This window comes from Oncorhynchus kisutch, linkage group LG16 (assembly GCF_002021735.2).
Source record: "Oncorhynchus kisutch isolate 150728-3 linkage group LG16, Okis_V2, whole genome shotgun sequence".
In the NCBI taxonomy this organism is placed as follows: Eukaryota; Metazoa; Chordata; class Actinopteri; order Salmoniformes; family Salmonidae; genus Oncorhynchus; species Oncorhynchus kisutch.
In genome coordinates this window covers 3,609,074-3,634,810 of record NC_034189.2, presented here as the reverse complement: position 1 = coordinate 3,634,810, position 25,737 = coordinate 3,609,074, and the positions used below count along the sequence as shown (strand labels likewise).

At 47.9% G+C, this 25,737-nt stretch overlaps 1 protein-coding gene across 1 annotated transcript in view; it reads right to left on the bottom strand.

The window, feature by feature from the left end:
• Positions 1-23,761, bottom strand: part of LOC109885760 (F-box/WD repeat-containing protein 7) — a 33,907-nt gene extending 10,146 nt beyond the window's left edge. The window contains exons 1-3 of the mRNA XM_031791602.1: positions 23,508-23,761; positions 22,401-23,017; positions 9,074-9,156 (exon numbers count right to left, since the gene is read on the bottom strand). Coding sequence (XP_031647462.1) covers positions 9,074-9,156; positions 22,401-22,952 — 635 coding nt within the window. The 5' untranslated portion in view covers positions 22,953-23,017; positions 23,508-23,761. The remainder of the gene's footprint in view (positions 1-9,073; positions 9,157-22,400; positions 23,018-23,507) is intronic.
• Positions 23,762-25,737: the final 1,976 nt, after the last annotated feature.

The following is a 25,737-nucleotide window of genomic DNA, read 5'->3' as shown; positions in this document are numbered from 1 at the left end:
CACTAAACAGAGAACATCCCTGGCCGTCTCTACTGCCTCTGATCTGGTCATTCCTACTGCCTCTGATCTGGTCATCCCTACTGCCTCTGATCTGGTCATCTCTACTGCCTCTGATCTGGTCATCTCTACTGCCTCTGATCTGGTCATCCCTACTGCCTCTGATCTGGTCATCCCTACTGCCTCTGATCTGGAGGACTCACTAAACAGAGAACATCCCTGGCCGTCTCTACTGCCTCTGATCTGGTCATCCCTACTGCCTCTGATCTGGAGGACTCACTAAACAGAGAACATCCCTGGCCGTCTCTACTGCCTCTGATCTGGTCATCCCTACTGCCTCTGATCTGGTCATCTCTACTGCCTCTGATCTGGTCATCCCTACTGCCTCTGATCTGGTCATCCCTACTGTCTCTGATCTGGTCATCCCTACTGCCTCTGATCTGGAGGACTCACTAAACAGAGAACATCCCTGGCCGTCTCTACTGCCTCTGATCTGGTCATCCCTACTGCCTCTGATCTGGAGGACTCACTAAACAGAGAACATCCCTGGCCGTCTCTACTGCCTCTGATCTGGAGGACTCACTAAACAGAGAACATCCCTGGCCGTCTCTACTGCCTCTGATCTGGTCATCCCTACTGCCTCTGATCTGGAGGACTCACTAAACAGAGAACATCCCTGGTCATCCCTACTGCCTCTGATCTGGAGGACTCACTAAACAGAGAACATCCCTGGTCCTCCCTACTGTCTCTGATCTGGAGGACTCACTAAACAGAGAACATCCCTGGTCCTCCCTACTGTCTCTGATCTGGAGGACTCACTAAACAGAGAACATCCCTGGTCCTACTGCCTCTGATCTGGAGGACTCACTAAACAGAGAACATCCCTGGTCCTACTGCCTCTGATCTGGAGGACTCACTAAACAGAGAACATCCCTGGTCCTACTGCCTCTGATCTGGAGGACTCACTAAACAGAGAACATCCCTGGTCCGACTGCCTCTGATCTGGAGGACTCACTAAACAGAGAACATCCCTGGTCCTACTGCCTCTGATCTGGAGGACTCACTAAACAGAGAACATCCCTGGTCCTACTGCCTCTGATCTGGAGGACTCACTAAACAGAGAACATCCCTGGCCGTCTCTACTGCCTCTGATCTGGAGGACTCACTAAACAGAGAACATCCCTGGTCATCCCTACTGCCTCTGATCTGGAGGACTCACTAAACAGAGAACATCCCTGGCCGTCTCTACTGCCTCTGATCTGGAGGACTCACTAAACAGAGAACATCCCTGGTCATCCCTACTGCCTCTGATCTGGAGGACTCACTAAACAGAGAACATCCCTGGTCATCCCTACTGCCTCTGATCTGGAGGACTCACTAAACAGAGAACATCCCTGGCCGTCTCTACTGCCTCTGATCTGGAGGACTCACTAAACAGAGAACATCCCTGGCCGTCTCTACTGCCTCTGATCTGGAGGACTCACTAAACAGAGAACATCCCTGGTCATCCCTACTGCCTCTGATCTGGAGGACTCACTAAACAGAGAACATCCCTGGCCGTCTCTACTGCCTCTGATCTGGTCATCCCTACTGCCTCTGATCTGGAGGACTCACTAAACAGAGAACATCCCTGGTCATCCCTACTGCCTCTGATCTGGAGGACTCACTAAACAGAGAACATCCCTGGCCGTCTCTACTGCCTCTGATCTGGAGGACTCACTAAACAGAGAACATCCCTGGTCATCCCTACTGCCTCTGATCTGGAGGACTCACTAAACAGAGAACATCCCTGGCCGTCTCTACTGCCTCTGATCTGGTCATCCCTACTGCCTCTGATCTGGAGGACTCACTAAACAGAGAACATCCCTGGTCATTCCTACTGCCTCTGATCTGGAGGACTCACTAAACAGAGAACATCCCTGGTCATCCCTACTGCCTCTGATCTGGAGGACTCACTAAACAGAGAACATCCCTGGTCCTCCCTACTGCCTCTGATCTGGAGGACTCACTAAACAGAGAACATCCCTGGTCATTCCTACTGCCTCTGATCTGGAGGACTCACTAAACAGAGAACATCCCTGGTCATCCCTACTGCCTCTGATCTGGAGGACTCACTAAACAGAGAACATCCCTGGTCCTCCCTACTGCCTCTGATCTGGAGGACTCACTAAACAGAGAACATCCCTGGCCGTCTCTACTGCCTCTGATCTGGAGGACTCACTAAACAGAGAACATCCCTGGTCATCCCTACTGCCTCTGATCTGGAGGACTCACTAAACAGAGAACATCCCTGGTCATTCCTACTGCCTCTGATCTGGAGGACTCCCTAAACAGAGAACATCCCTGGTCATCCCTACTGCCTCTGATCTGGAGGACTCACTAAACAGAGAACATCCCTGGTCATTCCTACTGCCTCTGATCTGGAGGACTCACTAAACAGAGAACATCCCTGGTCATTCCTACTGCCTCTGATCTGGAGGACTCACTAAACAGAGAACATCCCTGGTCATCCCTACTGCCTCTGATCTGGAGGACTCACTAAATAGAGAACATCCCTGGTCATCCCTACTGCCTCTGATCTGGAGGACTCACTAAACAGAGAACATCCCTGGTCGTCCCTACTGCCTCTGATCTGGAGGACTCACTAAACAGAGAATGTCCCTGGTCATCACTACTGCCTCTGATCTGGACAAAATCTTCCTTTGTAAATGATGTCTGAGTGTTGGAGTGTTCCCCTGGCTATCTGTAAATTATGTCTGAGTGTGCCCCTGGCTATCTGTAAATGATGTCTGAGTGTTCCCCTGGCTATCTGTAAATGATGTCTGAGTGTTCCCCTGGCTAACTGTAAATGATGTCTGAGTGTTCCCCTGGCTATCTGTAAATGATGTCTGAGTGTTCCCCTGGCTATCTGTAAATGATGTCTGAGTGTTCCCCTGGCTATCTGTAAATGATGTCTGAGTGATGGAGTGTTCCCCTGGTTATCTGTAAATGATGTCTGAGTGTTCCCCTGGCTATCTGTAATGATGTCTGAGTGATGGAGTGTTCCCCTGGCTATCTGTAAATGATGTCTGAGTGTTCCCCTGGCTATCTGTAAATGATGTCTGAGTGTTCCCCTGGCTATCTGTAAATGATGTCTGAGTGTTCCCCTGGCTATCTGTAAATGATGTCTGAGTGTTCCCCTGGCTATCTGTAAATGATGTCTGAGTGTTCCCCTGGCTATCTGTAAATGATGTCTGAGTGTTCCCCTGGCTATCTGTAAATGATGTCTGAGTGTTCCCCTGGCTATCTGTAAATGATGTCTGAGTGTTCCCCTGGCTATCTGTAAATGATGTCTGAGTGTTCCCCTGGCTATCTGTAAATGATGTCTGAGTGTTCCCCTGGCTATCTGTAAATGATGTCTGAGTGTTCCCCTGGCTATCTGTAAATGATGTCTGAGTGTTCCCCTGGCTATCTGTAAATGATGTCTGAGTGTTCCCCTGGCTATCTGTAAATGATGTCTGAGTGTTCCCCTGGCTATCTGTAAATGATGTCTGAGTGTTCCCCTGGCTATCTGTAAATGATGTCTGAGTGTTCCCCTGGCTATCTGTAAATGATGTCTGAGTGTTCCCCTGGCTATCTGTAAATGATGTCTGAGTGTTGGAGTGTTCCCCTGGCTATCTGTAATGATGTCTGAGTGATGGAGTGTTCCCCTGGCTATCTGTAAATGATGTCTGAGTGTTGGAGTGTCCCCTGGCTATCTGTAAATGATGTCTGAGTGATGGAGTGTTCCCCTGGCTATCTGTAATGATGTCTGAGTGATGGAGTGTTCCCCTGGCTATCTGTAATGATGTCTGAGTGTTCCCCTGGCTATCTGTAAATGATGTCTGAGTGTTCCCCTGGCTATCTGTAAATGATGTCTGAGTGTTGGAGTGTTCCCCTGGCTATCTGTAATGATGTCTGAGTGTTGGAGTGTCCCCTGGCTATCTGTAAATGATGTCTGAGTGATGGAGTGTTCCCCTGGCTATCTGTAATGATGTCTGAGTGTTCCCCTGGCTATCTGTAATGATGTCTGAGTGTTCCCCTGGCTATCTGTAAATGATGTCTGAGTGTTGGAGTGTTCCCCTGGCTATCTGTAAATGATGTCTGAGTGATGGAGTGTTCCCCTGGCTATCTGTAAATGATGTCTGAGTGTTCCCCTGGCTATCTGTAAATGATGTCTGAGTGTTGGAGTGTTCCCCTGGCTATCTGTAATGATGTCTGAGTGTTCCCCTGGCTATCTGTAAATGATGTCTGAGTGTTCCCCTGGCTATCTGTAAATGATGTCTGAGTGTTCCCCTGGCTATCTGTAAATTATGTCTGAGTGATGGAGTGTTCCCCTGGCTATCTGTAAATGATGTCTGAGTGTTCCCCTGGCTATCTGTAAATGATGTCTGAGTGTTCCCCTGGCTATCTGTAAATGATGTCTGAGTGTTCCCCTGGCTATCTGTAAATGATGTCTGAGTGTTCCCCTGGCTATCTGTAAATGATGTCTGAGTGTTCCCCTGGCTATCTGTAAATGATGTCTGAGTGTTCCCCTGGCTATCTGTAAATTATGTCTGAGTGATGGAGTGTTCCCCTGGCTATCTGTAAATGATGTCTGAGTGTTCCCCTGGCTATCTGTAAATGATGTCTGAGTGTTCCCCTGGCTATCTGTAAATGATGTCTGAGTGTTCCCCTGGCTATCTGTAAATGATGTCTGAGTGTTCCCCTGGCTATCTGTAAATGATGTCGGAGTGTTCCCCTGGCTATCTGTAAATGATGTCTGAGTGTCGGAGTGTTCCCCTGGCTATCTGTAATGATGTCTGAGTGTTGGAGCCCCTGGCCAGCCATGAATAATACAAAAAATGTGAAAATAGTGCCATCTGGTTTGCTTAACATAAGGAATGTTAAATGATTTATACTTTTGATATTTAAGTATATTTTAGCTGTATCATTTACTTTGATAATGAAGTATATTTAAATACTTTAAAACCAAATACTTTTACTCAAGTAGTATTTTACTGGGTGACTTTTACCCGAGTCATTTTCTATTAGGTATCTAATAATAATTTACTTTTACTCAAGTAGTATTTTACTGGGTGACTTTTACCCGAGTCATTTTCTATTAGGTATCTAATAATAATTTACTTTTACTCAAGTAGTATTTTACTGGGTGACTTTTACCCGAGTCATTTTCTATTAGGTATCTAATAATAATTTACTTTTACTCAAGTAGTATTTTACTGGGTGACTTTTACTTTTACCCGAGTCATTTTCTATTAAGGTATCTTTACTTTTACTCAAGAATGATAATTGAGTACTTTTTCCACAAATGTGTATCGGTAAATATAGTAGTCTTATATAAATGGGTTAAAGTTACGTATAGTATCCCCAGGTGTAAAATAGTAAATAAATGGCTACATCTCAGGGTGTATAAACTGTCAAGAGGAGTAAAACAAGGTTGTCCACTATCAGCATATATATTTAATATGGCCATCAGAATGTTAGCTGTTAAAACTAGATGCAATATTAATATGAAAGGTCTAGAAATCCGTGGCGTAAAAACTAAGGTGTCATTCATCATCGTCATTCATCATCATCATCACTAAGGTGTCATTCATCATCATCATCATCACTAAGGTGTCATTCATCATCATCATCATCACTAAGGTGTCATTCATCATCATCACTAAGGTGTCATTCATCATCATCACTAAGGTGTCATTCATCATCATCATCATCACTAAGGTGTCATTCATCATCATCACTAAGGTGTCATTCATCATCATCACTAAGGTGTCATTCATCATCATCACTAAGGTGTCATTCATCATCATCACTAAGGTGTCATTCATCATCATCACTAAGGTGTCATTCATCATCATCACTAAGGTGTCATTCATCATCATCACTAAGGTGTCATTCATCATCATCACTAAGGTGTCATTCATCATCATCACTAAGGTGTCATTCATCATCATCACTAAGGTGTCATTCATCATCATCACTAAGGTGTCATTCGTCATCATCACTAAGGTGTCATTCGTCATCATCACTAAGGTGTCATTCATCATCATCACTAAGGTGTCATTCATCATCATCATCACTAAGGTGTCATTCATCATCATCATCACTAAGGTGTCATTCATCATCATCATCACTAAGGTGTCATTCATCATCATCATCATCATCACTAAGGTGTCATTCATCATCATCACTAAGGTGTCATTCATCATCACTACTAAGGTGTCATTCATCATCATCACTACTACTAAGGTGTCATTCATCATCATCACTAAGGTGTCATTCATCATCATCACTAAGGTGTCATTCATCATCATCACTAAGGTGTCATTCATCATCATCATCACTACTAAGGTGTCATTCATCATCATCACTACTACTAAGGTGTCATTCATCATCATCACTAAGGTGTCATTCATCATCATCATCACTACTAAGGTGTCATTCATCATCATCATCACTACTAAGGTGTCATTCATCATCATCACTAAGGTGTCATTCGTCATCATCACTAAGGTGTCATTCATCATCATCACTAAGGTGTCATTCATCATCATCATCACTAAGGTGTCATTCATCATCATCATCATCATCACTAAGGTGTCATTCATCATCATCATCATCACTAAGGTGTCATTCATCATCATCATCATCACTAAGGTGTCATTCATCATCATCATCATCACTAAGGTGTCATTCATCATCATCATCATCACTAAGGTGTCATTCATCATCATCATCATCACTAAGGTGTCATTCATCATCATCATCACCAAGGTGTCATTCATCATCATCATCATCACTACTAAGGTGTCATTCATCATCATCATCACTACTAAGGTGTCATTCATCATCATCATCACTACTAAGGTGTCATTCATCATCATCATCACTACTAAGGTGTCATTCATCATCATCATCACCAAGGTGTCATTCATCATCATCATCATCACTACTAAGGTGTCATTCATCATCATCATCACTACTAAGGTGTCATTCATCATCATCATCACCAAGGTGTCATTCATCATCATCATCATCACTACTAAGGTGTCATTCATCATCATCATCACTACTAAGGTGTCATTCATCATCACTACTAAGGTGTCATTCATCATCACTACTAAGGTGTCATTCATCATCACTACTAAGGTGTCATTCATCATCATCATCATCATCACTAAGGTGTCATTCATCATCATCATCACTAAGGTGTCATTTATCATCATCATCACTAAGGTGTCATTCATCATCATTGTACGCTGAGGATTCACTTCAAAAGTTTTTTTTACACACACCTTTATTTCACTAGGCAAGTTGAGAACAAATTATTATTTTCAATGACGGTCTAAGGAACAATGGGTTAACTGCCTTCTTCAGGGGCAGAACGACAGATTTTTACCTTGTCAGCTCGGGGATTCGATCTTGAAACCACTAGGCTACCCTGCCTCTAACCACTAGGCTACCCTGCCTCTAACCACTAGGCTACCCTGCCTCTAACCACTAGGCTACCCTGCCTCTAACCACTAGGCTACCCTGCCTCTAACCACTAGGCTACCCTGCCTCTAACCACTAGGCTACCCTGCCTCTAACCACTAGGCTACCCTGCCTCTCACCACTAGGCTACCCTGCCTCTCACCACTAGGCTACCCTGCCTCTCACCACTAGGCTACCCTGCCTCTCACCACTAGGCTACCCTGCCTCTCACCACTAGGCTACCTGCCTCTCACCACTAGGCTACCTGCCTCTCACCACTAGGCTACCTGCCTCTCACCACTAGGCTACCTGCCTCTCACCACTAGGCTACCTGCCTCTCACCACTAGGCTACCTGCCTCTAACCACTAGGCTACCTGCCTCTAACCACTAGGCTACCTCACACCATTCTTTTCAAACCACTATCTGAATCCCTCCACAGCCTCAGAGGATCTAGATACTGTTAGAATCTGAATCCCTCCACCGCCTCAGAGGATCTAGATACTGTTAGAATTAGAATCCCTCCATGACCTCATAGAGGATCTAGATACTGTTAGAATTAGAATCCCTCCATGACCTCATAGAGGATCTAGATACTGTTAGAATTAGAATCCCTCCATGACCTCATAGAGGATCTAGATACTGTTAGAATTAGAATCCCTCCATGACCTCATAGAGGATCTAGATACTGTTAGAATTAGAATCCCTCCACAGCCTCACCGGATCTAGATACTGTTTTTAACCTCTGGATTACAACCAAATTACAATCATTGTTCTATATTATGTATTGATCACAACAAATAGACACCTTTTACATGACCATGTACTTGACCAATTAAAATGGTAAATTATATGGGCAAAACGGTTCCCCAGCACATAAGGCTGGTCATGGATCACATCAACACCATTATCCCAGACACCCTGGACCCACTCCAATTTGCATACCGCCTCAACAGATCCGCAGATGATGCGATCTCTATTGCACTCCACACTGCCCTTTCCCACCTGGACAAAAGGAACACCTATGTGAGAATGTTGTTCATTGACTACAGCTCAGCGTTCAACAACAGTCCCCACAAAGCTCACCACTAAGCTAAACACCTCCCTCTGCAACAACAACCTCTCCCTCAATGTGAGCAAGACAAAGGAGCTGATCGTGGACTACAGGAAAAGGAGGCCCGAACAGGCCCCCATTAACATCGACGGAGCTGGCGTGGAGCGTGTCCAGAGTTTAAGTTCTTATGTGTCCACATCACCAACAAACTATGGTCCAAACACATCAAGGCAGTTATGAAGAAGGCACAACAACGCCCCCCCCCCCCCCAAGAGACTGAAAAGATTTGGCATGGGTCCCCAGATTGTCCCCAAAAAAAATTCTACAGCTGCACCATCGAGAGCATCCTGATCGGTTGCATCACCGCCTGGTATGGCAACTGCAACTGCTCGACCATACCAGAGGCAGGGATACCAGAGGCAGGGATACCAGAGGCAGGGATACCAGAGGCAGGGATACCAGAGGCAGGGAGTGTTACCAGGGAGACCAGAGGCAGGGAGAGTGTTACCAGGGAGAGTGAGTGTTACCTGAGGTAGCTGGAACCTTTGCAGTGTTTCTTGCCTGAAGAGAACGGCCTGACGTCTGGTCCATGGTCCAACTTCCTCTTCATCTGATAGAGAGAGAGGCGGGGGGTGGAGATGGAGGAATGGAGACAAGAGTGAAGAGAGGCAGAAAAGTTAAGCCACAGTACAGAAAGAAAGAAACAGAAAGTCCCAAACTAGCATACCCATCCCTTCTATCATAAAGCTCCACACCCTAACCAACCACAATCCAACCCTGTAGAGTTGTGTATGTTTCCAGTAGCCTCGAAACTACCCGGCTCTGACGTTGTATTTACAGTGTGTAAGGTGGGCTGCTCCCTGTCTCTGTGACCTGGTAGAGGGTGACAGAAAACTGGAAAATATAACACACAGCTGTAGTCTAATCAACTGCTGACACCAGCAGACACCTTTATAGGGGGAGGGAGTTTAAACGGTTTAAATATCCAAAAACATTTGCCGTTGATCAAGAGTTCGTTATGAATGGATTTCAAAAGGAAACGTCATGACAACGAATTATTATCACCTCAGTCGAAGTAAAACATTTATAGATTAGTGAATGACAAAACTGGAGTATTTATTACGTTTAAAAATAAAATAAAAAAGGTGATTTTAATTTTTTTAAATAATAATTCCACTCCCTTTCCTCCATACCGTTTCCAACCAACCGCACCTTAACCGCCCTGAATGACAAGCACGCCGAAAATGACAGGAATGTGTCGCGAGCACCGACCGTAATAACCAAACAGACAACTCTACTGGCTGTTCCGGGTGCGGAGCGAACGGGTTGGTAATAACCAATAGATATCTGCCGTCGCTCACACACGTTTCCGGATTAAATACTCAATTCAACAAATACACACATCTGATACGTTTGGGGCGGTGGACAGAATAGAACACAGATATATAAAGGGAATACACAATAACCCCCAAGCCAAGTGAAACCATACCACTGCTGCCCCGGGGTAGGATGCGCATCAAGTCACAGCAGCACACCCCCCACACACACGCGCAGAAAGCCGAAAGGGAACTCCCGTTCCTGCGACACACACACACACACACACAGTCGCAGGAAGCCGAAAGGGAACTCCCGTTCCTGCGACAAACACAGAGGTGTGTATGTTTGTGCGTAACACCACTTTCAAATTGATTTTGCCTAAACAACCGCCAACAAACATTCGCTCTGCCAGGTCAGACACATTAGCTGTCTGTTCCTTATCAATCAGTTTCACGTTCATTCATCGACTCGCCGACACCTTCCTCCTACCGCAGCAGACTACACACACACACACACACACACACACACCGCAGTCCAGGGCACAACAGACGAATATATATATGTCTGAAAATGGCCAAGCAATGATATTCATTTAACTTCCGTTCGGCCGATATTCGTTTCATTTTCAGAGTGTTTATTATCCACGCTACTTGAGGGAGAGAGAAAGAACCGGCGCGTCACGTCCCGTCACTCCATCTCTATTCCGCAGTGGTCCATCTCTCTCCACTAGAGATGGCTCGAGTGTAGCTACACAACTAGACCACCACCCAGCTATAAAACGCAATTATACAGTATGATCATATAGAGGCTTTAGCCCAGAGAGTGTAAATCATACTTAAAAAGCCAACGTATAAAAAAAGGAGAAAATGAATTGTTTTAAATGCCCCCCCAGTCACTTACTTTATAGAATATGAGCTTCAACGAGCCGTAGAAACCCATGGTGATGGTATTCCTGCGTTAGGACGCCCTCTGATCTACTTCAAGGTAGCACAAGTCCACAGCGCGATTTAGATAGGCGGGAACTCCTCTGGTCCGATCCTTCCTCTTCCTCTTCTCCCTCAGTTAACGTTTCCTGTCGCTACGGACATGCTCCGACAGGCCTATTTTCTCTCCCCCAAATGCAACGCGTATAAAGGCAACTATTTCTTAATGTTGTTTCATTGTGGAGAAGGAAACTGCGAGTGACCACATCCATTGGACGGTGTGTACCATTGCGTACACCCGTACATTACGACTAATACAACTAGAAGCAGAGTTCGATTTCACTGCATTGACCCAAGCTAGTTAGCCATATAAGCAGAGAGAGAGAGAGAGAGAGAGAGGCGAGGCAGCTCAAATACGGAGTGCCAAACCTACCGGGGTTGACAGAAGTCAGGCTGCTCGAGAGGAATGCCGAGAGAACGGCGGGGTGACGCAGCGGAGAGAGACACCGCATGACCATATTAGACTCATTTTATTCAGATAACACAGACCCACAAACACGAAGAAAAACAAACCAATTTTGATAAACTCCTTTAATCTATTACCACAACGTGGACAACCAAGCACAAAAAAACACCATTGTATCCTTAAATCTAACCCATATTAATCTGTTGATTTACTACACGCCCTTCTGTACTTCAACCATACACATATTTACAACACTGTACATAGCCATAATCTAACATTTTAAAATGTCTCTATTCTTTTGATACTTTAGTGAGTGTAATATCTACTGTTCATTTATGATTGATGATTATTATTATTTTTTTAAGTGAAATGATTTGGCTTGCTTTAGCAATGTAAACATACACAGAGTGTACAAAACATTAAGAACGCTTTCCAAATATTGTTTTACAGCCCCCAGAACAGCCCAAAAAAATGTCAGGGCATGGACTCTACAAGGTGTCGAAAGCATTACACAGGGATGCCGGCCCATGTTGACTCCTAAGTTGGCTGGATGTCCTTTGGGTGGTGGACCATTCTGGATACACACGGGAAACTGTTGAGCGTGAAAAACCCAGCAGTGTTGCAGTTCTTGACACAAACCGGTGCGCCTGGCACCTGCTACCCTACCCTGTTCAAAGGCAATTCAATATTTTGTCTTGTCCGTTCACCTTCTGAATGGCACTAATACACCAACGCTCAAGAATCCTTCTTTAAATCTGAATCCTTCTCTTCATCTACACTTGATTAAAGTGGATTTAACAAGTGACATCAATAAGGGATCATATCTTTCACCTGGATTCACCTGATCAGTCTATGTCATGGAAAGAGCAGGTGTTCTTAATGTTTTGTACACTCAGTCACAATGTTTTCCAAGCGAGAGCGAGCAAGTTTGATAACCAGACCCTTGTCCTCTCCCAGCCGGCCCTGCTGCAGCAGTCTAGAGGAGCATCTACCGAGCAAGATGAGACATGAGAGGGAGAGAGACCCTATCCTACTGAAACAATACCGATTGGAGCTTGACTGAACGTATTCCCCATCTGAAACGTATTCCCCATTCCCGTCTGAAACATATTCCCCGTCTGAAATGTATTCCCCATCGCTGTGTGAAACGTATTCCCCATCCCCGTCTGAAACGTATTCCCCGTCTGAAACGTATTCCCCATCCCCGTCTGAAACAAATTCCCCATCCCCGTCTGAAACAAATTCCCCGTCCCCGTCTGAAACAAATTCCCCGTCCCAGTCTGAAACAAATTCCCCGTCTGAAACGTATTCCCCGTCTGAAACGTATTCCCCATCCCCATCTGAAACGTATTCCCCATCCCCATCTGAAACGTATTCCCCATCCCCATCTGAAACGTATTCCCATCCCATCTGAAACGTATTCCCCATCCCCATCTGAAACGTATTCCCCATCCCCATCTGAAACGTATTCCCCATCCCCATCTGAAACGTATTCCCCATCCCCATCTGAAACGTATTCCCCATCCCCATCTGAAACGTATTCCCCATCCCCATCTGAAACGTATTCCCCATCCCCATCTGAAACGTATTCCCCATCCCCATCTGAAACGTATTCCCCATCCCCATCTGAAACGTATTCCCCATCCCCATCTGAAACGTATTCCCCATCCCCATCTGAAACGTATTCCCCATCCCCATCTGAAACGTATTCCCCATCCCCATCTGAAACGTATTCCCCATCCCCATCTGAAACGTATTCCCCATCCCCATCTGAAACGTATTCCCCATCCCCATCTGAAACGTATTCCCCATCCCCATCTGAAACGTATTCCCCATCCCCATCTGAAACGTATTCCCCATCCCCATCCGAAACGTATTCCCCATCCGAAACGTATTCCCCATCCCCATCCGAAACGTATTCCCCATCCGAAACGTATTCCCCATCCGAAACGTATTCCCCATCCGAAACGTATTCCCCATCCCCATCTGAAACGTATTCCCCATCCCCATCTGAAACGTATTCCCCATCTGAAACGTATTCCCCATCTGAAACGTATTCCCCATCTGAAACGTATTCCCCATCTGAAACGTATTCCCCATCTGAAACGTATTCCCCATCTGAAACGTATTCCCCATCTGAAACGTATTCCCCATCTGAAACGTATTCCCCATCTGAAACGTATTCCCCATCTGAAACGTATTCCCCATCTGAAACGTATTCCCCATCTGAAACGTATTCCCATCTGAAACGTATTCCCATCTGAAACGTATTCCCCATCTGAAACGTATTCCCCATCTGAAACGTATTCCCCATCTGAAACGTATTCCCCATCTGAAACGTATTCCCCATCTGAAACGTATTCCCCATCTGAAACGTATTCCCCATCTGAAACGTATTCCCCATCTGAAACGTATTCCCCATCTGAAACGTATTCCCCATCTGAAACGTATTCCCCATCTGAAACGTATTCCCCATCTGAAACGTATTCCCCATCTGAAACGTATTCCCCATCTGAAACATATTCCCCATCTGAAACATATTCCCCATCTGAAACATATTCCCCGTCTGAAACATATTCCCCGTCTGAAACATATTCCCCGTCTGAAACGTATTCCCCATCCCCATCTGAAACGTATTCCCCATCCCCATCTGAAACGTATTCCCCATCCCCATCTGAAACGTATTCCCCATCCCCATCTGAAACGTATTCCCCATCCCCATCTGAAACGTATTCCCCATCCCCATCTGAAACGTATTCCCCATCCCCATCTGAAACGTATTCCCCATCCCCATCTGAAACGTATTCCCCATCTGAAACGTATTCCTCATCCCAGTGTGAAGCGTATTCCTCATTCCTGTGTAGTTGGGTGCCCTAGTTGATAACCGTTCAGTTTTGTTCATGTCCGTTTCTACATACGACGACACAGAGGTCCGGAACTGAACACATACAAATGACAGGTCATCATGTAAGCATGTAAATATTGACCCAGCGTTGATCAAAAGCTCAGAACGCTTATATTCTTCATCTGACTCAGTTCTAAATCGCACCTGTCTCTTTGTGAACCAGTTGAATCATGAACAGCGGTTGTTCGTTTTGTTCTCCTGATTCTGAACCAGTTGAATCATGAACAGCGGTTGTTCGTTTTGTTCTCCTGACTCTGAACCAGTTGAATCATGAACAGCGGTTGTTCGTTTTGTTCTCCTGATTCTGAACCAGTTGAATCATGAACAGCGGTTGTTCGTTTTGTTCTCCTGATTCTGAACCAGTTGAATCATGAACAGCGGTTGTTCGTTTTGTTCTCCTGATTCTGAACCAGTTGAATCATGAACAGCGGTTGTTCGTTTTGTTCTCCTGACTCTGAACCTGTTGAATCATGAACAGCGGTTGTTCGTTTTGTTCTCCTGACTCTGAACCAGTTGAATCATGAACAGCGGTTGTTCGTTTTGTTCTCCTGATTCTGAACCAGTTGAATCATGAACAGCGGTTGTTCGTTTTGTTCTCCTGATTCTGAACCAGTTGAATCATGAACAGCGGTTGTTCGTTTTGTTCTCCTGATTCTGAACCAGTTGAATCATGAACAGTTCCTGTTTGGCCCTGTCCGGGGGTGTCCTCGGATGGGGCCACAGTGTCTCCTGACCCCTCCTGTCTCAGCCTCCAGTATTTATGCTGCAGTAGTTTATGTGTCGGGGGGCTGGGGTCAGTTTGTTATATCTGGAGTACTTCTCCTGTCCTATTCGGTGTCCTGTGTGAATCTAAGTGTGCGTTCTCTAATTCTCTCCTTCTCTCTTTCTTTCTCTCTCTCAGAGGACCTGAGCCCTTGGACCATGCCCCAGGACTACCTGACATGATGACTCCTTGCTGTCCCCAGTCCACCTGGCCATGCTGCTGCTCCAGTTTCAACTTCCACCTGACTGTGCTGCTGCTCTAGTTTCAACTGTTCTGCCTTATTATTATTCGACCATGCTGGTCATTTATGAACATTTGAACATCTTGGCCATGTTCTGTTATAATCTCCACCCGGCACAGCCAGAAGAGGACTGGCCACCCCACATAGCCTGGTTTCTTCCTAGGTATTGGCCTTTCTAGGGAGTTTTTCCTAGCCACCGTGCTTCTACACCTGCATTGCTTGCTGTTTGGGGTTTTAGGCTGGGTTTCTGTACAGCACTTTGAGATATCAGCTGATGTACGAAGGGCTATATAAATACATTTGATTTGATTTGAACAGCGGTTGTTCGTTTTGTTCTCCGGACTCTTTGTGAACCAGTTGAATCACGAACAGTGGTTGGGGACTAGCTACTAGCCAGGCATCTGGGTCCCCTGGTGGTAGTGTGTAGTCAGTGTTGGGGACTAGCTACTAGCCAGGCATCTGGGTCCCCTGGTGGTAGTGTAGTCAGTGGTGGGGACTAGCTAGTAGCCAGGCATCTGGGTCCCCTGGTGGTAGTGTGTAGTCAGTGTTGGGAACTAGCTACTAGCCAGGTATCTGGGGTCCCCTGGTGGTAGTGTGTAGTCAGTGTTGGGGACTACCCAGGTATCTGGGTCCCCTGGTGGTAGTGTAGTCAGTGTTTGGGAATAGCTACTAGCCAGGCATCTGGGGTCCCCTGGTGGTAGTGTGTTCAGTGTTGGGGACTAGCTACTAGCCAGGTATCTGGTGTCAGTGTTGGGGACTAGCTAGTAGCCGGTATCTGGGGTCCCCTGGTGGTAGTGTGTAGTCAGTGTTGGGGACTAGCTACTAGCCAGGTATCTGTGGTCCCCTGGTGGTAGTGTAGTCAGTGTTGGGGACTAGCTAGTAGCCGGTATCTGGGGTCCCCTGGTGGTAGTGTAGTCAGTGTTGGGGACTAGCTACTAGCCAGGTAGCTGGGTTCCCTGGTGGTAGTGTAGTCAGTGTTGGGGACTAGCTACTAGCTGGGTTCCCTGATGGTAGTGTAGTCAGTGTTGGGGACTAGCTACTAGCCAGGTATCTGGGGTCCCCTAGTGGTAGTGTGTAGTCAGTGTTGGGGACCAGCTACTAGCCAGGTATCTGGGTCCCCTGGTGGTAGTGTAGTCAGTGTTGGGGACTAGCTACTAGCCAGGCATCTGGGTCCCCTGGTGGTAGTGTAGTCAGTGTTGGGGAATAGCTACTAGCCAGGTATCTGGGGTCCCCTGGTGGTAGTGTGTAGTCAGTGTTGGGGACTAGCTACTAGCCAGGCATCTGGGTCCCCTGGTGGTAGTGTAGTCAGTGGTGGGGACTAGCTAGTAGCCAGGTATCTGGGGTCCCCTGGTGGTAGTGTGTAGTCAGTGTTGGGGACTAGCTACTAGCCGGGTATCTGGGGTCCCCTGGTGGTAGTGTAGTCAGTGTTGGGGACTAGCCAGGAATCTGGGTCCCCTGGTGGTAGTGTAGTCAGTGTTAGGGACTACCCAGGTATCTGGGTCCCCTGGTGGTAGTGTAGTCAGTGTTGGGGACTAGCCAGGAATCTGGGTCCCCTGGTGGTAGTGTAGTCAGTGTTAGGGACTACCCAGGTATCTGGGTCCCCTGGTGGTAGTGTAGTCAGTGTTGGGAATAGCTACTAGCCAGGCATCTGGGGTCCCCTGGTGGTAGTGTGTTCAGTGTTGGGGACTAGCTAGTAGCCGGTATCTGGGGTCCCCTGGTGGTAGTGTGTAGTCAGTGTTGGGGACTAGCTACTAGCCAGGTATCTGTGGTCCCCTGGTGGTAGTGTAGTCAGTGTTGGGGACTAGCTAGTAGCCAGTATCTGGGGTCCCCTGGTGGTAGTGTAGTCAGTGTTGGGGACTAGCTACTAGCCAGGTAGCTGGGTTCCCTGGTGGTAGTGTAGTCAGTGTTGGGAATAGCTACTAGCCAGGCATCTGGGGTCCCCTGGTGGTAGTGTGTTCAGTGTTGGGGACTAGCTAGTAGCCGGTATCTGGGGTCCCCTGGTGGTAGTGTGTAGTCAGTGTTGGGGACTAGCTACTAGCCAGGTATCTGTGGTCCCCTGGTGGTAGTGTAGTCAGTGTTGGGGACTAGCTAGTAGCCAGTATCTGGGGTCCCCTGGTGGTAGTGTAGTCAGTGTTGGGGACTAGCTACTAGCCAGGTAGCTGGGTTCCCTGGTGGTAGTGTAGTCAGTGTTGGGGACTAGCTACTAGCTGGGTTCCCTGATGGTAGTGTAGTCAGTGTTGGGGACTAGCTAGTAGCCGGTATCTGGGGTCCCCTGGTGGTAGTGTGTAGTCAGTGTTGGGGACTAGCTACTAGCCAGGTATCTGGGGTCCCCTGGTGGTAGTGTGTAGTCAGTGTTGGGGACTAGCTACTAGCCAGGTATCTGGGTCCCCTGGTGGTAGTGTAGTCAGTGTTGGAGACTAGCTACTAGCCAGGTATCTGGGGTCCCCTGGTGGTAGTGTGTAGTCAGTGTTGGGGACTAGCTACTAGCCAGGCATCTGGGTCCCCTGGTGGTAGTGTAGTCAGTGTTGGGGACTAGCTACTAGCCAGGCATCTGGGTCCCCTGGTGGTAGTGTAGTCAGTGTTGGGGACTAGCTACTAGCCAGACATCTGGGGTCCCCTGGTGGTAGTGTGTTCAGTGTTGGGGACTAGCTAGTAGCCAGGCATCTGGGGTCCCCTGGTGGTAGTGTGTTCAGTGTTGGGGACTAGCTACTAGCCAGGTATCTGGGGTCCCCTGGTGGTAGTGTGTAGTCAGTGTTGGAGACTAGCTACTAGCCAGGTATCTGGGGTCCCCTGGTGGTAGTGTGTAGTCAGTGTTGGGGACTAGCTACTAGCCAGGCATCTGGGTCCCCTGGTGGTAGTGTGTTCAGTGTTGGGGACTAGCTAGTAGCCGGTATCTGGGGTCCCCTGGTGGTAGTGTAGTCAGTGTTGGGGACTAGCTACTAGCCAGGTATCTGTGGTCCCCTGGTGGTAGTGTAGTCAGTGTTGGGGACTAGCTAGTAGCCGGTATCTGGGGTCCCCTGGTGGTAGTGTGTAGTCAGTGTTGGGGGACTAGCTACTAGCCAGGTATCTGGGGTCCCCTGGTGGTAGTGTGTAGTCAGTGTTGGGGGACTAGCTACTAGCCAGGTATCTGGGGTCCCCTGGTGGTAGTGTAGTCAGTGTTGGGGGACTAGCTACTAGCCAGGTATCTGGGTCCCCTGGTGGTAGTGTAGTCAGTGTTGGGGACTAGCCAGGTATCTGGGGTCCCCTGGTGGTAGTGTAGTCAGTGTTGGGGACTAGCCAGGTATCTGGGGTCCCCTGGTGGTAGTGTAGTCAGTGTTGGGGACTAGCCAGGTATCTGGGGTCCCCTGGTGGTAGTGTAGTCAGTGTTGGGGACTAGCCAGGTATCTGGGTCCCCTGGTGGTAGTGTGTAGGCAGTGTTGGGGACTAGCTACTAGCCAGGCATCTGGGTCCCCTGGTGGTAGTGTGTAGTCAGTGTTGGGGACTAGCTACTAGCCAGGTATCTGGGGTCCCCTGGTGGTAGTGTAGTCAGTGTTGGGGACTAGCTAGTAGCCAGGTATCTGGGTCCCCTGGTGGTAGTGTGTAGTCAGTGTTGGGGACTAGCTAGTAGCCAGGTATCTGGGGTCCCCTGGTGGTAGTGTAGTCAGTGTTGGGGACTAGCTAGTAGCCAGGTATCTGGGTCCCCCGGTGGTAGTGTGTAGTCAGTGTTGGGGACTAGCTAGTAGCCAGGTATCTGGGTCCCCTGGTGGTAGTGTGTAGTCACTGTTGGTGGCCAAGGTGATAACAGCACAGAGGAACCAACACCATTCACACTAATCTCCTGTGATGACTATAAAACACAGAGGAAGGAAACCAAAACTAAACTACAGAAGGGTACTGCTGAATATAGCTCATCAGCAGCACAATTTAACATAGTGAATGTACAATGTATATTGACAGCACAATGTATTTGCTTCCAACCTGACGAGACACACAGAGAGAGACAGAGAGAGTCAGAGAGAGTCAGAGAGAGTCAGAGAGAGTCAGAGAGAGAGACAGAGTCAGACAGAGTCAGAGAGAGAGACAGAGTCAGACAGAGTCAGAGAGAGAGACAGAGTCAGACAGAGTCAGACAGACAGAGAGAGACAGAGAGAGACAGAGAGAGACAGAGAGAGTCTAGAACTCCAGGCAGTAAGAATTCCATCAAGTCATGCAAAGATTCTTACAGGCGAGAGGGATGTGTGTGTGTGTGTGTGTGTGTTTGTGTGTGTGTGACAGCTGTCACTCCAAAAAAAAAGCCACTTTCCTGTGCTGCCTCAGAGAGGGGACGGAACGGAGCAGGAAACAGACATAGAACAAGACCGTGGAATGCCAACATCACAGTAAATTCACAATCAGATGTATTGAGAAGAACAGATATGATTATTTCGTATGATATATAATCAAGTGGATTCTATCTACACATTTCAATCTTGAATGGTATAATCATGTCACTGAACACGCCTGTCAGGAGGGACTGACATCCATAGTTACATATTGGGATATTATTTGATGCTGAAGTTCACACTGCAGGCCTTAATGATCAAATCCATTCAGGAATACTGACTGTCCAAACGGCGAGTGGCAGTTGATTTATTTAACTAGGCAAGTCAGATCAGAACTAAATCTTAAATTACAATGACGGCCTACACCTACACCGGCCAAACCCGGCCTAAACCGACCTACACCGGCCAAACCCGGCTTACACCGGCCTAAACCGACCTACACCGGCCTAAACCCGGCTTACACCGGCCAAAGCTGGGTCAATTGTGCGCCGCCCAATGGGACTCTTAATCACGGCCGGATGTGATACAGGCTGGATTCGAACCAGGGACTGTGGTGACGCGCCTGAGACCGATGCACCACTCGGGAGCCTAGTGACCAAATCTGGTGTGTGTGTCTGTTCAAACAGCAGTCATTTGCTGACATGGCTACGCTAGTTGGTGGTGGAGCTTCTTCTCACTCAGAAGGTGACAACAGCAGTCATTTGCTGACATGGCTACGCTAGTTGGTGGTGGAGCTTCTTCTCACTCAGAAGGTGACAACAGCAGTCATTTGCTGACATGGCTATGCTAGTTGGTGGTGGAGCTTCTTCTCACTCAGAAGGTGACAACAGCAGTCATTTGCTGACATGGCTACGCTAGTTGGTGGTGGAGCTTCTTCTCACTCAGAAGGTGACAACAGCAGTCAGCAGTGTTATTGTAGGAACATTCTCTGTATCCTCAGGGCCTGTAAGAATCTCAGAATGAGAATGTTATTGTAGGAACATTCTCTGTATCCTCAGGGCCTGTAAGAATCTCAGAATGACTTGATGGAATTCTTACTGCCTGGAGTTCTATACACTCTGTTTTATTTATACGCACACACACACACACACACACACACACACACACACACACACACACACACACACACACACACACACACACACACATACACACATACATACATACATACATACATACATACATAGCTGCATTGGCCTCCATGCATTGGGCTGCATTGGGCTCCATGCATTGGGCTGTGCTTTTAAAGGGGCTGTCTGTATATATATATTTTTTTTAAAATACAGACAGCCCCTTTAAAAGCACAGCCCAATGCATGGAGGCACTATACACGTTGGACCTGCCAGTAAAATACCATGCTTCAGCCAATAGAGGGGGCTGTAATACCATGCTTCAGCCAATAGAGGGGGCTGTAATACCATGCTTCAGCCAATAGAGGGGCAGGTTGGCTGTAAATACCCTGCTTCAGCCAATAGAGGGGGATGTAATACCATGCTTCAGCCAATAGAGGGGGCTGTAACCCTGCTTCAGCCAATAGAGGGGGCTGTAATACCATGCTTCAGCCAATAGAGGGGCAGGTTGGCTGTAATACCCTGCTTCAGCCAATAGAGGGGGCTGTAATACCATGCTTCAGCCAATAGAGGCGCAGGTTGGCTGTAATACCATGCTTCAGCCAATAGAGGGGCAGGTTGGGTGTAATACCCTGCTTCAGCCAATAGAGGGGCAGGTTGGCTGTAATACCCTGCTTCAGCCAATAGAGGGGCAGGTTGGGTGTAATACCATGCTTCAGCCAATAGGGAGGCAGCTCATTACCATCAGAAGAGCTGCTCCACTTTCATTCAGCAAACCCCCAGTCACGGACCAGGTCACTAGACCAGTTCCCGTCTAGGACCCCCAGGTCACTAGACCAGTTCCCGTCTAGGACCCCCAGGTCACTAGACCAGTTCCCGTCTAGGACCCCCAGGTCACTAGACCAGTTCCCGTCTAGGACCCCCAGGTCACTAGACCAGTTCCCGTCTAGGACCCCCAGGTCACTAGACCAGTTCCCGTCTAGGACCCCCAGGTCACTAGACCAGTTCCCGTCTAGGACCCCCAGGTCACTAGACCAGTTCCCGTCTAGGACCCCCAGGTCACTAGACCAGTTCCCGTCTAGGACCCCCAGGTCACTAGACCAGTTCCCGTCTAGGACCCCCAGGTCACTAGACCAGTTCCCGTCTAGGACCCCCAGGTCACTAGACCAGTTCCCGTCTAGGACCCCAGTTCCCGTCTAGGACCCCCAGGTCACTAGACCAGTTCCCGTCTAGAACCCCCAGGTCACTAGACCAGTTCCCGTCTAGAACCCTAGTCACTAGACCAGTTCCCGTCTAGAACCCCTAGTCACTAGACCAGTTCCCGTCTAGAACCCCCAGTCACGAATCAGTCCCTTTTTAAAACCCCCAGTCACAAACCAGTTCCTGTTTAGAACATACACCATTGGTCAACTTCCTGCCCGACGAGATGGATTGCGCCCAAAGGTTGCGTGCCACATCATCGACTGAGCCGTCACCCATCAGATGCTAATACATTATGATGTGTTTAAACAGCTCTCTGAGATCTGCCGTGTCGTCCGGCTGGAAACGGACCCGTGTGGTGTGCTCATCAGAATCTAAAAACATGTTCCAGAAGGCACAGCGGTGTTCTAGAATACTGGGCCGTTGGATTTCATTCTGTTCTCATTCTCAGAGGAGCTCAAGTTCTGTATCCAACTGTCAACACACACACACAACTACGAATAAAGGACACCCCAGATGAGCGCTGGTTGGTCATTTCCGGGAGGTGCGCGGACGTGCATCCCTCGTGAACAGCGGTCTCAGAGCCGCGTAGCTCCGTCACAACGGTACACCGGGTTATCGCTCTCTTGGACTCTGAATTAGACTACAGGGGAGGCGCAGTTTCTTACCTTGATGTTGAGGAGTGTTGGTTTTCCAGGGGTCAGACTGTCCGACAACCCCAAGTTGTCATCCGAGACAAACACCTGGTTCCTTCCCTCATCATCCTCCTCCTCCTCCAACAGGGCAGAATGGTCACTCTCATCTTCAGCCATCTCTTCTTCCTCCTCCTCCTCCTCTCCTCCTTCCTCCCCCTCATGCTTCTCCTCTTCTTCAGTTTGGGTACTTTGGTTAGTTTTTGATTGGCAGTCTCCATCCCTCACCCCACTCTCATTGGCTGCTACCTCCCCGTGGGCGACAGTTCCAAACGGTTCGGAAGGGCAGGACTCCTCCGCTATGGTCACTATAGCAACGCTGACCACCTCCCCTTCCTCCTCTCGACAAATGAACTCCTCATCTCCCTTTCTCTTTTCTCCCTGCAGGGAGGATGAAGAAGAGATGGAGGAAGAGAGGGAGGAAGTGGAGGAGGGGGTGCTGGCTAGCATCATTACCCCAATAGAGTCTATCCTTCCTGGACAGGATGTGGCGGTGTTACCACCTTTGGTCAATGGATCCTGCTTCATCTCCAGACTACTGTCCTACAGTCTTCAGATGGGAGAAGAGGGCTGGGGCATCCTGGTCGATAAAACTGGGACAAGAGAGAAAGAGAGAGAGAGAGGGAGGGAGGGAGGGAGGGAGGGAGGGAGGGGGGGGGTTAGAGATTTTAAACCCCCCGGAGGATTACTTCATCCAGGAGGCAGAAAGTTGTTCCCCTGACCACGAGATATTGGGGCAATGCACCTGCGCACGTGTGTTGGGGGGGGGGGGGGGGGGGGGGGGGGGGGGGGGGGGGGGGGTTGCATGTTGTTTCCCACGCGTTGAGAAACAAACAAACAAATAACGTGCGTTAGATTGTGTGAGGTTCAGCGAGCGATTTGTTGTATAAAATGCATAAAACAGTCAAACATCCAGTTGAAGTCTAAGCTTAGAAGTTGAGGCTAACCTGGGCATGCACACGGTTAACGGTCTTCGCTAATTTACCGCTTATCTTTAACACAGCTAGCTACTTAGCTCGACAAGCAATTCGTGGACACTTCGCTTACTCGTTGCTTTCCATCTAAACACACAAGTAAACTCACCTTCACCGAAAACAGATGGCCGTTGTTGCAAGTACAGTGGCGTTTTATCCAGTCTTTGCACTCGAAATAAATCTGATTTTGGCCCCTTTTATCCCCCCCGTAAAATACGCTAACAACCGTTCATCAGACGGCGAAGGGCATGGAGTCTACAGAGAAACATAAAACGCTCGTATAGGTCGGAGAAAGAGGCACTTTTCAGTCTCTTTTATCTTCTGCAAGAGAAACCCAAACGGGTTGGCGTGCTGTGATGACGTCAGGGGGTCACCCTCTCTGGCGCCTTGTTATGACACACACCAAAAGGTGGAAGATTTTCTCTGAAGTTTGGGCAAATTATTAGAATTCAATCAAATATATTAAACGTATCTAGTAGGATCTGATATGACAGATGTCATGGTTATCTGACAAAATAAACTTACACCGACAAGCTTATATTGAAATGGAACAACTTTATTTGGTAGAATTCTGAATAATCAATAATCAAACTCTCTCCCAGTCTCAAGACTCAATCCATTATGACCTAGTATATCTATCATGTTCAAAACTATTCATGCGTTTTTTATAAGCCACTGTGTGAGAGACGGAGAGCAGCATTGGAGAGCGGAATAAGCTGTTTAAAAATATGTTTAAAAAAAACAACTATGGACAAACTATAATACAAAGCTCTTTTAAGAATAATTTTAACAAAATAATGTTTCTGTTGAAAACCAGATTCTTAGAAAAGCCCCTTGTGAAAAACACAGCAGGTAACCTAGTGGTTAGAGCAGGTAGCCTAGTGGTTAGAGCAGGTAACCTAGTGGTTAGAGCAGGTAACCTAGTGGTTAGAGCCTAGTGGTTAGAGCAGGTAACCTAGTGGTTAGAGGCAGGTAGCCTAGTGGTTAGAGCAGGTAGCCTAGTGGTTAGAGCCTATGGTTAGAGCAGGTAGCCTAGTGGTTAGAGCAGGTAGCCTAGTGGTTAGAGCAGGTAGCCTAGAAGTTAGAGGCAGGTAGCCTAGTGGTTAGAGGCAGGTAGCCTAGTGGTTAGAGGTAGGTAGCCTAGTGGTTAGAGGCAGGTAGCCTAGTGGTTAGAGCAGGTAGCCTAGTGGTTAGAGCCTAGTGGTTAGAGCAGGTAGCCTAGTGGTTAGAGGCAGGTAGCCTAGTGGTTAGAGCAGGTAGCCTAGTGGTTAGAGGCAGGTAGCCTAGTGGTTAGAAGCAGGTAGCCTAGTGGTTAGAGCAGGTAGCCTAGTGGTTAGAGGCAGGTAGCCTAGTGGTTAGAGCCTAGTGGTTAGAGCAGGTAGCCTAGTGGTTAGAGGCAGGTAGCCTAGTGGTTAGAGCAGGTAGCCTAGTGGTTAGAGCAGGTAGCCTAGTGGTTAGAGACAGGTAGCCTAGTGGTTAGAGACAGGTAGCCTAGTGGTTAGAGGCAGGTAGCCTAGTGGTTAGAAGCAGGTAGCCTAGTGGTTAGAGCAGGTAGCCTAGTGGTTAGAGGCAGGTAGCCTAGTGGTTAGAGCCTAGTGGTTAGAGCAGGTAGCCTAGTGGTTAGAGGCAGGTAGCCTAGTGGTTAGAGCAGGTAGCCTAGTGGTTAGAGCAGGTAGCCTAGTGGTTAGAGACAGGTAGCCTAGTGGTTAGAGACAGGTAGCCTAGTGGTTAGAGACAGGTAGCCTAGTGGTTAGAGACAGGTAGCCTAGTGGTTAGAGCCTAGTGGTTAGAGCAGGTAGCCTAGTGGTTAGAGCAGGTAGCCTAGTGTTTTGAGCAGGTAGCCTAGTGGTTAGAGCCTATGGTTAGAGCAGGTAGCCTAGTGGTTAGAGCAGGTAGCCTAGTGGTTAGAGGCAGGTAGCCTAGTGGTTAGAGCAGGTAGCCTAGTGGTTAGAGCAGGTAGCCTAGTGGTTAGAGGCAGGTAGCCTAGTGGTTAGAGGCAGGTAGCCTAGTGGTTAGAGCAGGTAACCTAGTGATTAGAGCAGGTAGCCTAGTGGTTAGAGCAGGTAGCCTAGTGGTTAGAGCAGGTAGCCTAGTGGTTAGAGCAGGTAGCCTAGTGGTTAGAGCAGGTAGCCTAGTGGTTAGAGCAGGTAGCCTAGTGGTTAGAGGCAGGTAGCCTAATGGTTAGAGGCAGGTAGCCTAGTGGTTAGAGGCAGGTAGCCTAGTGGTTAGAGCAGGTAGCCTAGTGGTTAGAGTCTAGTGGTTAGAGCAGGTAGCCTAGTGGTTAGAGGCAGGTAGCCTAGTGGTTAGAGCAGGTAGCCTAGTGGTTAGAGCCTAGTGGT